The sequence below is a fragment of the Porites lutea genome, chromosome 2, assembly GCF_958299795.1.
Source record: "Porites lutea chromosome 2, jaPorLute2.1, whole genome shotgun sequence".
Classification (NCBI taxonomy): domain Eukaryota; kingdom Metazoa; phylum Cnidaria; class Anthozoa; order Scleractinia; family Poritidae; genus Porites; species Porites lutea.
The window spans coordinates 8,865,320-8,882,329 of NC_133202.1; the positions used below are offsets into that span (position 1 = coordinate 8,865,320).

The 17,010-nt window shown below is 38.9% G+C and overlaps 2 protein-coding genes across 2 annotated transcripts; both read left to right on the forward strand.

The window, feature by feature from the left end:
- LOC140927631 (E3 ubiquitin-protein ligase MYLIP-like) lies at positions 1-5,490 on the forward strand. Its single transcript, XM_073377306.1, has 4 exons — positions 1-216; positions 331-521; positions 678-1,067; positions 2,826-5,490. The coding sequence occupies exons 1-4, from the start codon at positions 130-132 to the stop codon at positions 3,430-3,432; spliced, it is 1,275 nt and encodes a 424-aa protein (XP_073233407.1). The 5' UTR covers positions 1-129; the 3' UTR covers positions 3,433-5,490.
- Positions 5,491-9,094: 3,604 nt separating this feature from the next.
- Positions 9,095-16,641, forward strand: LOC140927632 (potassium voltage-gated channel subfamily A member 1-like). Its single transcript, XM_073377307.1, has 2 exons — positions 9,095-10,664; positions 13,932-16,641. The coding sequence occupies exons 1-2, from the start codon at positions 9,453-9,455 to the stop codon at positions 14,145-14,147; spliced, it is 1,428 nt and encodes a 475-aa protein (XP_073233408.1). The 5' UTR covers positions 9,095-9,452; the 3' UTR covers positions 14,148-16,641.
- The last annotated feature ends 369 nt before the right edge of the window (positions 16,642-17,010 follow it).

The following is a 17,010-nucleotide window of genomic DNA, read 5'->3' on the forward strand; positions in this document are numbered from 1 at the left end:
ATTTCAACGGAGTTCGCAAAAAAATTTTTGTGCAGAACAACAAAGCTCCTACGGTGCTCGTTCTCTTCTTCTTGCGTGTATCATATTTCTATGGATAGCTAAGAAAAAAGCTCAAGCTTTCGACTCAGAATGCTTTGCCACGTTTCTTTACCCGACAGCGTTGTCACAGAATTCAAACTTCGGGAGAAAGCGAGAGGACAAGAGCTTTTACAAGCGGTTAGTATTTTGCTTTGACTTGTCTGGCTCAAAGTCCACAGTCATGTTTTTAACCCGTAGGATCTAACTTTTTTGCTCCCTTTATTTACGCCACGTCTTGCTCCTATTTGCCAGGTCTGCAAAAGACTCGGAATTATTGAGCTTGACTATTTTGGACTTCAATTCTGTGGGCCAAAAAGCGAAGTTCTCTGGTTGAATACGAGAAACAGGATTCGTCGACAAATTTCCGGTGCATCGCCGTATCGTTTGCAGTTTCGCGTAAAGTTCTTCGTCCAGCCACAGTATTTGCTTCAAGATTCTACAAGGTAAGATGTGAAAACATCTTCTAATTAGAGAAATGAGTATTTTCCCACTGGAGATTTTTTGGCGGGCAAATCACTCGGAAAATTCATAAACTGGTACTTGTTCCTGATCTGGTATCAGCTGTGCTCATAAAATGTTGCCATTTCTTTCTCGCACAGGCACCAATACTTCTTGCATTTAAAGAATGACTTGGAAGAAAAGAAGATAAACCCAAAACCAGAGAAGGCAGCGACTATATATGCTTTCATTGCTCAGGCAACCATCGGAGATCACGGCGATTCCTATTCACCTTGTGAATTTTGTCAGGCATCGGAAGTAGAAACTCAGTGGACTTCCGAGTTTCGAAGCACCGTTTCTTTGGAACATGCCAAGCTGAAGGGTATGCGATCGGCTGCAGCGAAACAGTTTTTCATCAAGGAACTGTCGCTCATGGACAACTACGGATTTGAGTATCATTTGGCGAAAAACGAGTTGGGAGAATCGTTGCACATTGGTGTAGGAAGTGAGGAAATAAAGATATTCGACCACGACTTTAACTTTACGGATAGGTAAGGAAAAAACCTACTGTATTAATTTTCCTAATGAGCTGATCTTATATCTCAAGGGACTTTACAGGGTAAGAAAGAAAATACGTGTTTTGCAAAGCGAGCTTCACAGTAAATCACATGAAGAGCACTACAAAGTTTAACGTGGGAAGGTCACAGCGGTTCAAAGCTTGTGTTTCTTATGGTAAACACATTAATACTGCTTCGAATTGGATTTATCCGCTTCACCAATTTAGTAGGGTTTACAGAAAAAATTTCGGCAATAATTTACGAATGTTATTATTTGGCTTAATTTTGATCGAAGTGAAGTCCTGATCGTGCTAAACCCTGTAGATCTAATTTTGCTTTAAGCTTAAATTATTTTGCATAACGACACATGGTTTCTTAACCCAAATTATTTTTAACAGCCATGTATTTTTTGTGGAACGGTTCAAAATTAAAGTATTTATTTTAGAGCGTGATGATTGTTTTATTGTACCAGCATCGTACGTGATGTATGCAGATCGTGTTTATCTTTTCAACATATGTATTCAACCCGACTCCACTAAGTCTACAGATGAGCAATAAACATTCGCTCTCGGTGGATCGGATTATTACGCTACACATTCAAAAGAATAGAGAGAGAACCGACATCTTTAGCTGTCCAACACCCATGAAGAAATTTCACGTATTGTGTCCCATATTTTCCTAATAGTATTTTCTCATATTTTTTGGGTGATCTGTGATAATATATTATTTTCGTGTTGTACGTGACAAGTTCGTTCCCTCTATTGTAATCACATGTCACATCAAGTTCTCGTATGATTTTTGCATTGCAAAGGCTTCGTAAGTTGGATATTGTCTGTGTCACCTTGAGGGACAATTTTATAACTTGAAAAGCTACAATAGTTCTTTAGTTTAGATCATTAAGACTACTATAGAGATAATCAATGACAGCTCTGACCTCGATATCTCCAAGATATTTATCTTGGTTGAAAAGCTTTAGGCTTTCGTGAGGGTCTGTGACAGTTTCTCAACAAAAAGCTCACCCTTCGACTTGCAAGTACTGCTTCTCTTGAAGAGTGTTTGACAAAAATAACAGAATCATTTGCGGTTTCAAGATTATATTAGCTACAGAGGTAAAAACATTTGCATAATTCTCATAGCTCCAAGCCAAATTTGTTAACTCAGGCCTGAAACATGAAGGATTAAATTGGTGTGAAATTTACATGACAGTCTTTGATAATCAATTTCTACTTATGACCGTGCAAATAGTGCTTTGGAGATGTAGGAGTGTCATTTCATGAGGTTCTTGACTCGTTTCTTGTTTTCAAGACTATGTGAAAATATTATTATACTGAACAAAGAGGGCAAAGATAAAAGGGTTGTTGTCTATTGTCTAATTTATAGGACCATAATTTTGTGGTTTTCCATTTTTCCTTTAAGTGGTTCTTAGGCTATCCTTATGACAGTAACAGTGTGAAAATGACAAATTGGTATTAATAACTTATTGCTTATAATGCCATTTGTTATCACACAAGCTTGGCCCACGTACATCTCAATTCATCCAATTATACACTTTAATGCAAATGTTTGTTTTTTGTTTTAAAGCTTTGATTTTGAAAATATCCCCTTAGCAATATGGCCCTTCACAGGTAATAAACAGCCAGTCCTTTACATAGAAACTGTTCCATGTTAGACTATAATGACTGTTTTGGAGATGCGGCGCAGTGCTGTGTCAATATTACCCTGTTGAAATGGTTGGTATGTTTTTTGTGACAGATTTCCATACACTGGTCTTAAAATGGCAACACATGTGAAGAACAACCTACATCTGACAATAATAACTTCTGATGGGGAGACAGTGCTCACATTCCGTCTGGTCAGTCAGGTAGCTGCTTGTGCTCTTTACAGATCCATCACAGAGTATCATGCTTTTTACCGCTGTGAGACTGTGCGTAATGCTGTTACGAACCAGTTCACAAGGGACCTAAAAGAAACTCTTATTTCTTTGTTTGGAGATGAGGAATCTGAGAAAAAATACATCTTTGATGTTCAGAGGACTTCCAAAGAGGTTTATGATCATTGTCGGAGAGTTTTGTTTAAACGCGGGTGTGATCCCATTCAGAGAAATTCTGCCAGGGAACAACTTGAGGATAAACCCCAGAATGCTGATGTACAAGCAACTCAACTCCAGCAAAAACTGACCAGGATGGAGGATTCATTTAAGTGCAAAATCTGCATGGATGCACAGATAGACACCGTGTTCTGTCCTTGTGGTCACATGGTTTCATGCCATGTCTGTGCAGGAAATGTCAACCTTTGTCCCATCTGCAGAGGCACGATTCAGCATGTCCAGCATGTGTTCTTTCCTGTTATGGTTGAGTAACTGCTGTTTAAGGCCAGTTGGTGTTGCTGAAGTTAGATATAAAGTCAAGGAAGAGTGTGCAATGACCACCTTGCCACACCAAAGGACTGTTGGCTTTTATGATGTTCTGACTACATTGTAGTACTTGATGAGAAGCAACTGCGCTCCCAGGACACAAAGTGAAGTTTGTTGAAAGGCGAAACCTTGTGATGACTTGTTGTGAAAAGGAGTTTGCAGAGTCTCTAAACTGAGTCTGTGTTTCACTGATCTGCGTGCAGCTGCTACGCCTAACAGCTGTGGCAATCAGTCAAGAAGTAAAAGACAGTATGTAGAGTATTTTTATCAAATAAATAATTTGTATTAGTGCTAAAGTAAAGTGGATTTGAAAGCAAGTTACAGATGTGTAGGTAGAATTTAGATTTATTAGAGTCGTAGGAGAAACATTTACAGTGCTCTGAATGGGTAGAGTACCTGTATAATTATAAAGAAATAGTTGTGATTTTTCAGAATGTCAGGAAGTGAAAGCAAATGGATGGAATTACGTCTCAGCACTTAAGTTTCCCATGTGATTTAAGATAAATATAGAGAGTTTAAGCTTCACATAAACGGCAAACGTCAGATTCAAGTTGGGAATTTCTCAAAATAGAAAATGAGCAGATAAAAACATTTCAAAACATTTCTTACGGATAAAAAGTTGCGTGAAACTACTAAGTTAGGTGTAGAAATAATGAACAGTGAATAACAAGTACGGGGAAACTTGGCCACATGGTGCAAATTCCCGTTTGACGTGAAGCTTAACCTCTCTAATGTTCTGGGTTAGCTTTATCCTTGGTGCAATACATTGATTTTGCTTTTTGGGGGGGGTATGCATGGCAGTAAACCATGGTAGTGAGTTTGAAACGGAGCAAAATAAAAACCAAGGGTGAAATTGAACCAAAACACAATCCACATCCAATATTGATAGACTTTTAATGCTGGTCAGATCATGGGTTCAATATGCAGCTTTATTTCACGGTGTAATTATTGTAGAAATAATGTATAGTGATGTAAATTTGTATGAAGGCACTCTAACTTATGTGTTATGTTCGAAGAAAGCAGCTGGCTGGTATCGGTGCCAGGTATTTCTCAATTTTAAAGGGGTGAGGTGACAACTGGTATTTTTTTAATTTTGTATATTTTCAGTAATTTCAGCTTTAAATTACAACTTGGTGAAAGAAATTTTTTTTTTCATTCGCGAAACCATCAACATGTAATAAATATGGATGATTTCTTAGTCGCGCAAATTAAGTGAGACAAAGAAGAAATCTTTTAGCTCATTTATGCTCTTTTTTTGTTGTTTTTTTGTTTCCTGTATTTTGCTAGTGTTTTTCTACAATTATTAGAAATATTTATTTTGATGTTTTAGTCAATTCTGTGATTAGTTAGCAGATGTTGAAACTGCTTAAATTGGTGTCACCTTACCCCTTCAAGATTCTAATGAAGTTGGTCAACTTCTTTGATACCATTTTCAGTGACAGCCAGATTGTAACTATACTGACTCCAACATTAGAAAAGCCAAGAAGATTTGCTAAACCAATGTTGGCCAACAGTGTTGTAACATTGAAGACTGAGACAAACTGTTTTATGTTTTATTTATTTGTAAATATTTCCCAGAGTTATTAGAATTACAGAGGTCTGGGTTGTGATGCAGGACCAACGCAAACCAGCTAATTTGATTAATTTCATTGAATTTTGTTCAAAGGATTTTGTAGAAGTCATGACAGAATTTTATTCTCAATAAATAAGCACTTAAGTATTTTCAGGAACAATGGTTTTCAATCCTTGATTGTGAGGTGAGTTCCCTGTTTTTGTTTGTTTGTTTTTTAATCCAGACCGACTTAAAAGAACTTTCATAACAAACAAAGATTTTTGTACAACAATTATCAACTTCACCTTTCTCTACTCTCCTTTTTATAAACTTTTAACTCCAAGGATATTTTCAGATCCAAGTTTGTTAAGTGACATTGAACTTGAAAAGTTTTGTTCCGGTTGTAAACATGCTATGTATTGTAATAAAATACTAAGCAATTATTGAAATAATACCGCGTGTTTATTTTTATTTATTTGTTTTTACCTTTATCGGAGATGAGCCTGGGAGTACTCCTGGGATTTCCTGGTGGGGGTATACCACGCGGTTCTCCAAATCCTGACCCTATTTCAGACCAAGAAATTTTATTTTTCACACCCATTTTGTGACCTGGCGTATAAAATCCATACCCGTTTTCAAACCTGGCTTTTAAGAAATTATGTCATCACAGGACCCTGGTCATCATTACTTGGATTAGAACTCCAACAAAAAAAATTCTTAAAATCCATTTCTGGCATGGGTGATGGGCTCCTGTTCATTTGGAATAGGACAATGGCACGATGACGTCATTTTACTACAACTACCAGAATCCTCGAGTTTGTTGTTTTCTTGTGCAAATTAAGGCTATTGTTCTTTAATCCTCTGTGGGTTTGATAAATTTAAATAACAAAGCAAAACCGAAATGAATTCTGGTAGTTGTAGTCAAACATCGTCATCGTGCAATTGTCCTATTGAAACGGCAAATAGGTTTATAGACTCCCATAGTTCCCTCGAAACAGCCTCGTCCTCGGCGATTTCGGATTTGAGGTCACCTGTCAAGCTTGTCGGGAAAGTTCGCCGAGGACTCGGTTCCAAGCCTCCTCTGGTAACTCGGATAGCGCAAACTGGCCTGGGTCCAAGGCTGCCCTCGAAAACCATACCCTATTCCAGGCCAAACTGGGTAAAGTCTACATCCGTTTTCAGACAAAAACGGCGCAAAATTCCTACCCTTTTAGGTAGCCTGTGTACAGCCCCCCCCCCCCCCCCCCCTGCCCTCCCCTCAGTAAAAATCAAAAGATAAAAATACATGCCTTTTGGTACAAGTAAGTGTAAGAAATTTTAACAAGGTAAAAAGTGAGAATTAAAAAATCTAGTATATTACATAGCTAATTCATATTTAAAACTGCATAGTGTTTATCTTAGGTTTAAAACAAGTTTCTTTCCTAAGATTGTAACTGGACATTTTAACACGAGGTATAATAGATAAAAGTGGATGTCCTTTACTTAGAAACTTTTCTGAAAATTTTACGGTCTTGCCTCTCTGAGAAATCATAAAAACTTACAGGCTTACACGTATATTTCCGACTTTCACTTGCAGCCGATAGATGAGTGCAAAGAACCAAGAGAGGTAATATCCGACGTCAGCGCGTAAAGGCGCCCTATGCAGCCGCTTCAGTCCATGTTTGATTTCACCTCGCCCACCCAGACCAATGATGTCCCAAATCAGATACACCATGATATAGGGCCTTTTCAGCGAACAGCAGTTAAAGGTTCTTTACGCCCGTCTCGTTCCAACTGATGGCGAGCTTAACCATCAACGACGGCGACGGCGACGGCTACGAAAACGTCATTTAAAAAGTAAAGTCGCTCTGCTTCAGCGGACTGTTTCGCGCTTAGTCCACCTCGTTCAATTCCTTTAACGCTGGCAACTTTTTCTGGGGCTGAATTCTAGGACTGTATCAAAGTTCAGGAAAAGAAAAAGAAACTCGTTGTCTTGTGTTCCGGTCCTCGACAAAACGTGAAATGAGGCACTTTCACGTTGTAGTCGTGCAACGGACGGCTAAGAAATGTACAAAAAAGCGTGATGCACGTGCAAAACTGTTGTTTCTAGACCCATTGCTTTTTTTGCCGTTCTCGTTGCCGTCGCTGTCACCGCCGTATGACGTGATCATCTGAACTGTTTGTGAAAAAAAATGAAGGGGTACACATGTATGCTCCTGTGTATGAGGATACTTCTGTTTAAGGGCACTTCTGTGCTGAAGTCATTCCTTAGTGCCTTATCCATACACACAATGAATACCCCAAAAGAGTTACCAAGACGCCATCAAACAATTTTCATCAGAGAGCACTAACCATAATAATTTTTCGATGATTTTTGCAAGAAGCAAATAGCGTGACGGAGCCCCTTTTATCACAACTAGCATGATCTCACGTCACAAATTTTTCTCCAACTTAATTCCCAAGGTACCTCGCGCGTTCCGAACATTCGTGTTAAATAAGATTAACTCCGACCCAAGACGCCCCGGGTTCGAGGTTAGTTCGAGGTGGCCTCTCAATCGGGCCTCGCAACATAGATCTACACGCTAATTTGAACGCATTTTAACATTTGGATTGCTTTAAATACACAAAGCACGATGATATAATCATTTCCCTAAGTTAGGGTTCCGCCTCAAAAGCTAGATGATACATCTTAGCCTGTCAACAATCCGACCATTCTAAGAAATTAAGCTCGTGAATGCAAGCCGCATTAGTCGCAGCTGCTAGAGGTGATACACTCGCTCGCCCGCGTGAGCGAGTCAAGAGTTGCGTGTAAAAAATGTATTGTAAACAACAAAACGGATCAGATTAAGCCATTAAATAGGTTGTGGTGATGTAGATGCCGATCAAATAATAAAAAGAAAAATGAAATAGGTCCGGCATCATCGAAAGGACAAACTTTTGATGTTTTTTTCTTTAACCGCGTTCTTTATCATGTTTTGCCCCAACAGCGTGAGATAAGTCCTTACCAATTAAACACATTATGAGTCAATGGCTAGGTCATATGAATGGATCAGTCAATACATACGGCTGAACGATGCACTGGTGATGTTATTAATGTTTGCCTATGAAGATGCATCTGAGCTTAGAGTAAAGAATAAAATTCAGAAATTTTTTTTTTCTTCTTTTTTTTTCACAACACAGCAGTTTAGCTCAGTTTGACTGCTTCGAATTAAACCTGCATGTAAATTTTCAAGAACTTCCCAACAAATTGCCTCTGTTAATATGGACCATGTTTCTCCCGGATTCGGTGAATCAATGGTACAAAACGTTAAGTGATTGCGGTCGATCTAATCAAGAAAAAGCAAACGAATATAATGTGAATATTGCCCTCTGGCCTGTTTTCACGGCCCAAAGTCAACAAAAAAAAAAAGAAAAAGAAAGCATTAATAATTAAGGTAGCTCCCTGACACAAAACAAACAACCTATTTGTTGATTCAACTCTCAAGAAAAGAAATATCAAAGAAAATCTTTTTAAAATAAAATTGTGCGTACGAGAATTGAAAATGTGTTCTGTACAATGTTGTCAAGAAATCATGTGCAAAGTCAAAGCACTTTTTTCGTGACTGGTAAAAGTATTTTATTATAAGCCACAGTCAATCTAAAATTTTAAAGTTTTTTAAGCTTACCCCAAATAGAGAGCTTATCCGTTTTCGTATGAAATATTCATTTTGTAACAATACCCGCTGTCGTCAAAAGATCGATCGAGCCAAAAGTTAGTTTTCAAAACAGGAAGCGTATACCCGGCGAAATATGAATCCTTTTTTCCTGCCTTATAATTTCGGCAGACAAAGCGCGCGATATTTTAAACATGTGAAATGGATCTCCTGCTTTTTCTTTCTTTCCTTTTTTTTTTTCTTCTTTTTCTTCCCATTTGATATTCTCGCAGTCTCTTAACTCGATTAATGCTTCCACTCCGCTGCAATAAAAAGAACACGATGTTCGGTTGGATGAAGGAAAGAGCAGGTGATACAACAAGCTGTGTGAAAAGGCGAGTTGAAAACATCAATCAACCACGTGACCATGAAACCATGATCTTGCCACGCTCCTCGGTGATAATTCATTACTGGGTTATGGCCCAAACAGGCACCTCTTTTCTTGCGTTAATGATTACTTTTTTGTGGCCGGTGGGCTGTCCAGCAGCCGATTATTCAATGCCTGCTGTATGTTGGGGTAATTACTCCACTGGGCGCTAAACGATCACTTATGGAAAGTTCGCGCTCGCAACATCTGTGCGGTTCACCAAGAAAAAAAAGGAATTAATCAGCGTTTAAAAGTCGCCACCGATTCAAAAAACTTTGTACGGGCTAGAGAGAACGTATTAAACAACCGCGCGTCGACCATATCACGACACGGTTAATTTTTTACCGCGAGTTACGAAAGTCAAAAGTAGTGATCGATGGAGGCGGTTTTTATTTCAGGCGCTCAAGGATTGAACCCTGAAGGCCTTGGCGAAGGAGGAGATCTTGGTCGCAGGAATAGACACCATTCGATTGACGCCGTCGGGCGTTCTTTTTCGTCTTCGGCGCTCCGCGGAAGGTATTCCCCTGAAGGACGAATTCCTCGGGGACGCTTTAACAGCGATCTTGGAACCGGCGCCTTTGAACAGGCAGCGAAATTTCTGAGGCCAGAGAAAATCTCTGTATATCCTCTGTTGGGAAGATCAGCCAAAAGACGAAGAGAGCGAGTCAAAATCAATGTCAGTGGAATGATCTATGAGACTCTAGAGTCAACACTATCACGCTTTCCGGATTCACTTTTGGGATCTCCAAAAAAGCGGGAAAAATACTTCGACTCAAAGAAACGCGAATTCTTTTTCGACAGAAATCGCATCGCCTTCGATGCTATACTTTATTTTTATCAGTCGTACGGTAAATTGCTCCGGCCGGCCGAAGTTGACCGAAAAGCGTTTTTAGATGAAATTCAATTTTTTGAGTTGGGGGACGATGTTATTGAACGCTTTAAAGCGTTAGAAGTGAGCGTGGAACCGGAATCTGGACCGATGCCCGAGAATCCGTTACAGAGAAAAATATGGGAAGTAATGGAACTTCCCCATTCATCCCTTCTTGCCCAGATTGTAGCCATATGGTCCGTGTTTGTTATCTTGCTGTCAATTGTAATATTTTGCATTGAGACTTTGCCGCGTTTCCGGGAGAGCCGAAATGACAAAAACTCAGCGCTTTACGGCTTAGAGATGTTCTGCGTAGCATGGTTTACTGTGGAGTACGTTGTACGCCTGCTTGCCGCACCTCAAAAACTGCGATTCATTCGCGGCTTTTTGAACATCATTGATCTTATTGCCATATTGCCTTATTACATTATATTGGGGCTGTCGGCAGGTGGAAATGGAAAAGATTCTGGCTCGTCCGTGGCCTTCTTTCGAATCCTTCGCTTAGTCCGAGTTTTCCGAATTTTCAAGCTTTCTAGACATTACCGAGGACTGAAGATTCTTGGCATGACTTTGAAAGCAAGCCTGCGAGAACTTCTTCTACTGTCATTTTTTTTACTCATGGGAGTCATAATATTTTCCAGCGGGGTTTACTACGCTGAGAGCGCTAATTTTGGAAGCATCCCAGAAGCCTTTTGGTGGTCAGTAGTTACCATGACAACGGTAAGTATTACCATGGCAACCTCGACTCGTCGGACAGCTTCACTCATCACCTTTCATCTCGCTTTCGGTGATTGGCTGGCGATGATTATTTCTTTGCTTCAATCTGCGAACAGTGATAATCTGAGTGATAATTAAATTCAAAAAGTTAAAGAGCTATCTAAATTGAAATACATGATTCCCTTAAATGAAAAATGATTTTCTTAATTTACAATTCCCACATTTGCAAATCACGTTTAGTTGTTAAAACAACTTTGTAGTCTCAAAAACTCACCGCTTTTTTAGATCAACGCTTTGTGAATAAGGCCATTTAAATCATGAATAGAAATCGTGCGACCCGCAGTTTGAAATTTGCATAATACAAGTAAAAGCTTGAATAAAAGTTAAAAGCAAACGACAGAGGAAAATTTACCCTAAAAGCTAGACAAATTAATAAACATTTTAAGGTTTTTATCGCAAATTCTACTTCAGGCGATCAGCCTCAAAAACTGGTCAGCCTATAACAATTCAGATATTTTTGTTGCCATTCTTTTTCAAAAAAAAATAATGACTACTGACGTCGATATTTCAAAAAGTTAAGCGCATTTCTTGCCAAGGGCGACTGCAAAACCTACTTACGACATATCCCGATCATACCTCGTATGTAGTTTGAATAGATTTATCTTATCGTGTGGCGTTACCAAAAGAAACGGCAATGTTCTTAAAAACGCGGATAGGTGGCGGCTAGTAAAAAATAATAAAATGCCTACTGCAAAACGATATTTTCATACAATTATACAAGGCCCCAAAACCTCGTTGCGCTATATTTATTTTTTTGTCTCAAAGAAAAATGCGAGGTTCATCAAATTTATCCCACTTTCGCATTCAGCACCTCGAGTAGCCTGCATTTAAAATAATATTTACGCGTTAAGTGCGATGAACAAGGCATTTCTATAAGGATCAAATCCTGATTCAGCGTGAATAGACAATCGATTATTTTGATATTAAGAAGCTGAATTCTTCACCGGATGTTCATCTACAATATTTTGACTTATTTTTGGGTAGCTTTCATATTCAAATCAAGGTTGGCGTCACAATTAAAAACTGGATATATTCCTTTATATCACGGCAAATCTCACACAGTCTTCCACAAAAAGTCTTACTAAGATTTTTTTATATCTATTCATTTTCATCGTGGTTTTAATTCTCCACCGCAAAAGCTAAAAAAAATAATGAAGATAACAGCATTTTGGTGTTATAAAAAATAAAAAGGTCTTAATGATAAGTTGCAAAGCTACCTTTACCAACATCAAAAGGACTAAATGATTTTTAATTTTTTTAAAAAAAAATTAATTTCGCAGATATGACACATTTTTAAGTCATATGAACTGAGAAAGCACGTTTGTTAAGATAACGTATCAAATATATCTTTTCTTAGTGCTTTTTGGACTGAATGATTTGCTAAGTTGCTAAATTGCTTTCCAATGCAAAAGTTTGAAAAATCCTTTGTGTAGTGTTCCCAGACGCCATTATTTTCTCGGAGTGGGGTTCTATTTTTGACCAAGAAAGCACGACGTTTTCAACACTCTTTATCCTTCGGTGTCAGACAGTTTTTTGCCTATCTTTTTAAAGCCCCTTCTCGTACAAAACAACAAGAAAAGTATAAAAGTGAATAATTCCTTTGCCTCTCGAGATGCATAACATTGTTTGCCCTCGAAATGACAACGCATGCGAAGAAAACAAAACAAGATCTTTGAAATTTGGATACTAAAATCGATAAAATATAATTATTTTCACTCTATGGCAGTGAAAATAAAAACTGGCTAAATTTTCATGCACCCAAGTTAAGTAAGGTCTTAACTTTGCTTAACTAAGGTCAGTTGAAAAAAATTATTGAAGAACTGCCGGGGAGCAAGCATAATTTCTCCTTGTGTGGAATTATGATCCGGCTAAACATCATCGCTATTTTGTTTACGAAAGCTAACTTCAAATTAAGAATTTTAACACCAAAATGAAACCTGGAGGTCAATTAACGTAAACGTTAAAGAGTAATAAAAGAGATGAAAAAGGTCTATTTGCATGCGAAGATAAAAAAAGACGTAAAGGCGTTTTCTTGAAAATCACTTTTCTAGTTCCCTCAGCGGTGAGTTTCACTCTTTTGATCAAAGCTTAGCTAGTCTGTCCACAGACGTTTTTCCTTTCTTTTTTATCAATCAATAAATCCCTCGCGGTTTCTACTTCCATACGCGCCCTAGACGCGATCGAAATAGAGAAAATAGAAGGTATGTGAACAAACTAAAGCCGGCTTAGCTGAAATTATAACTAAGTAACCTTAGTCATCCTTTCTATTACTTGAAACTCTAAAAGAAAGATATCAAATGATTCTAACAAAGGGAAAAAAGGATGATCAGTTTTTAGTCATGTTTCGACAACATGATTTTAAAATGAAAAAGTTACCCCCCCCCCCCACCTTTTTTTTTCAAAGTGGCGATCCGTTTCCACCCTGGCAATTAAAAGTCAAAAACATGCACTTTTAGTTGAGGTATATAGTAGTAGAGCAATTTTACATCAAACGGAACCCTCTTTGATTCCAATGTTTCGCCTTGGGTTCATATGAGAAGTTTCAGCCCGGTTTCTGAGATCAAAAAAGGGCAAAGATCCTGGGAACGAGTTCTGGCGCGAAATTCGAGAAACGAAGCAAACATCGCGAAATAGAAAAATTTTGACTTTCGCGCAGCCTGCTTACCGAGATCCCGGTTGGAAAAACTGAGATCTCGGGAACTGAGCCAGCCCGCCCTCTCGTATAAACGAGAGGGCGAGATCTCGGAAACAGGGCCAGCCCGGTCAACCGGGCTCATGTGAAGGGGTCCACTGAATCTGTTTCCTGTTGTCTTTTAATACGAATAGCAAGGCTGCACATGGATTGAAACTTGAATAAACTGCGCCAAATTTTTTCACGTTTTAATGTTATGCTTGCAAAAATCACCAAAAAATATTCATTACCCCACGGTAAGTAGTCCCTTATGAAATTGTTTGATACATTCTTTACACATGCTACAGGAGCATTGTGCAAGGCCAGCCAAGGGTAAACTGAATTGTAAGTATAATCAACCTCGTCCCATGGGCTTTTCCCGCCCCACACAGTTTTGAAGGGAAAAGCCCTGGGGATGAGGTTGAAGTATAATGACTTCAAGAAAGAATTAACTTAAAACATAAATATTCTCATGGCATAGCCTTTTAACATAGTAAACGTCTATTGTTACTGGCTCACCGTTATTCCTTCTCTGCTAGGTTGGTTATGGTGACAAGACACCAACGACAGCATGGGGAAAGGTGATTGGCTCGATGTGCGCAGTCGCAGGCGTGCTTACTCTTGCCTTACCAGTCCCAGTAATTGTGTCAAACTTTAGCTATTTCTACACCTTGGACAAGGAAAAGAGAGCCCTGTATGAAGAGGATTCCAAGATTACTATATCACGGGAGCAATCTTCTGCATCCACATCTTAACTGAGTCATTTTTGATTGCACAGAAAGCAGGGTGGGTCTAGAGGGTTTCTTGGGGTGCCAGTGCAATTCCCTTCTGACCCCCTCCGGATACAACTTCCCCCTTGTCACCCAAATCATAAGTATTCCTTCTTCACTTCAATACAAACTTTGTATGCGAGATGAACACTTCCAGTTAAATACTAGATCCTACCCTGCCATGATGTGGCAATGAATTAATAGTGAGCTAAAGCAAAACCATTTTTTAAGCGAGTCACGTCAAAGGAAGACAGTAGTCTTTTTGTTTGCTCCAAATTTTCGGATGAAATCAGTCTCTATGTTACATAAATGTACTGCTAAAGAAACTAAGGGCGCTTTCCATTTGTCAGAACTGACCGGCAAAACCATTCCCGTCGTAATGAGAATTTCACTTTTAATCAAACCTATCCAGCGAGATCAGTCAAATCCTGAATAGTATGCACGAAGGAGATGGTTTTCAGCAAAAACCCTTTTGAAAAACCCGATGTCATTTGCTAACTGACTGGTCCGGCAATGGTCCGGCCGGCCAGTTCTGACAAGTGGAAAGTGGCTGCCCTAAGAAATACAAATTTCAGGGTGGCTTTTTAGAGGCATATTAAATAGTGAGCCTAAGCAAAGACATTTTTGAGCGACGCATGCATGTCAACTGGAAGTGGTCTTTTTTTATATTTAGACGGTGGTTTTGCCCAAAGTTTGGACAAATCGTCTCTATTTTCGTCTCTTTATTATAAAGACACTTAGAAATGCAAATTTGGTAGCCTCACTTCCGGTTGACGTGCGTCGTTCAAAAACGCCTTTGCTTATCAGGGGCACCCAACGAGAATATAGTTCAAAACCACTTAAACATAGCCATGTTAAACGTTTTTCAGTATTTAAACAGTAGATATTGGCATACTTTTATCCCCTAAAAATTTTTCATCTGTTTGGATTTCCTAGCTGAGAGTCTAGTGATCCGAAAATTATAGTGATCAAAACTTACCTTTTCGAAAATTTCAGCCAGAAAAAAGGTTCCTGAAAATTCTAGGTGCCCTTTTTAGAGTAAAAATCCGTTAAAAATAGGCAATTATACCATTTTTAGATGTTCGGAAATCCCAAGAGAGGTAGGCAGGAAAGAATTTTACAACAAATGTTCCGAAAATTCTACTGATCTCAAATCGTCTTTCGGACAGATATTTCCGAAAATTGATGTTGGGTGCCCCTGGCTTATGAAAAGGTCCCTCTCAAAAACGCCTCTAAATTCGCTTAAACTCCCAGCTAATGAATGATCATTAACTTTATTTATAACTATAGTTTTAACAAACTATATTACAATCATTTAAAACTATTATAACTAAAACCAAAATTTGGCAAGGATACTTTATCATAAAAAAATCCAGTTGTCAGGATGTTCCCTCCTCACAGCCGCTCAGGAACTATTTAAAATGTCCTCAAATCTCCGACATGGCTCGAAATAAGCCTCGTCAAACGGGTTAGTTTTAGGTTTGAACAACTCCATGATCCATGTCGAACGTACAGCATCTGAGGTTGTATCATGCATGAGTATTCATTTCCATTGCCTCTTATTATGTAGCATTGGACAATTTAGCTCTTCCATAGTATATCGCATGATCGCATTGAATAGTCTGCTTTTGTAATGCATACAAGCTGCTCTATTTTAGACGTTTGGCTCAGCTTTTGCGGTTGATCTGCACGTGATTTTAAGCAATTCTCCCACACAAGGCTACAAATAGTCTACTTACGTCTACCTTAGTGATCAATAAAAAGAATTTATTAATAATGTCTTTTAAGTCGTTCGTATAAGATCTACTTTTATACAGTATACCCAAGCCATTCTAGACTTTTGTTATGATGTAGGATATTTGATCAGTATACCCTGAATTAGAGTTCATCAATGCGTACGCCCAGCAATTTTGTGATAAATTTCGTCTCCATAGGTTACCCAAAAAATTGACAATTTAATTGTTTCATAATTTCCACTCGTGGAGAGGAACGCAGCAGCACTTCTGGAAACGGCAGCACACGCACTTACTCGTTTAAAGAATGATGGAGAGTTACAAACACGAACTTTAAGCCGTCTTAATGAACAGAATAAGAGCCTGATCCAACCGACAGAATTTCAGTTATCGGTTTTGAACTTTTGTACGTTTGCTTAATAGTGGCTCGGGCGGATTAAGGGTGGGCCCCAGGGGAGAGCACTCCGAGAGAGAGAGCACTTCGAGCGAGGTAGAGCACTTCCTTATAGCGGGGGTTCCACTGTATAAACCATTTCACATGACGCCACGTCCGCCATCTTGGTGTCCCAAACTCATAGTCCTGAGGGAGTTGAACTCTTTTCTTACTTGAACGCTTTCTTTTGTCGCAATAAATTTAAATAGATGACGGCTAAGTAAGTAAAAATACCCTATACCTCCAAGAATTTTAGTTGAACTCTGCTTTTAATCGGAAATAAAGATTGCACATCAGAATCAGTTCTTTGCACTTATTTTATTCTAGAAATCATATGCATACTTGAACTTTTCTGTATTCAGACAGTACATCCCCTTCCCTTTACTATGAAGACATGCTCGGAGACTCCAGGGCAGTTAATCGGGATGCATATGGGATGTTCATGAGCGAAATCTGCCTGGGAAAACGAATTCGTGAATGTCCCGTCCCGATCAGCTACCCCAGTAGGTCTCCGAGGAGGTTGTAAAGGCTATTGAATATATAGTGGTGAAATAGCACTTCCTTGGTAAAACTGCTTCTGATAAAGCAACATCAGGGCTGTAGACAGGAACAATTACTACATAAAAAAGTGGCTTGTACCCAGTCTCTTACTTTCAAATGGTGCGCGCGAGGAATCGAGGGA

Coding starts and splice junctions, on each gene's coding strand:
- LOC140927632 (XM_073377307.1), top strand. CDS start 9,453: ATGGAGGCGGTTTTTATTTCAGGCGCTCAAGGATTGAACCCTGAAGGC. Junction 10,665..13,931: donor CAGTAGTTACCATGACAACG/GTAAGTATTACC, acceptor CTTCTCTGCTAG/GTTGGTTATGGTGACAAGAC.
- LOC140927631 (XM_073377306.1), top strand. CDS start 130: ATGCTTTGCCACGTTTCTTTACCCGACAGCGTTGTCACAGAATTCAAA. Junction 217..330: donor GACAAGAGCTTTTACAAGCG/GTTAGTATTTTG, acceptor CCTATTTGCCAG/GTCTGCAAAAGACTCGGAAT. Junction 1,068..2,825: donor GACTTTAACTTTACGGATAG/GTAAGGAAAAAA, acceptor TTTTTGTGACAG/ATTTCCATACACTGGTCTTA.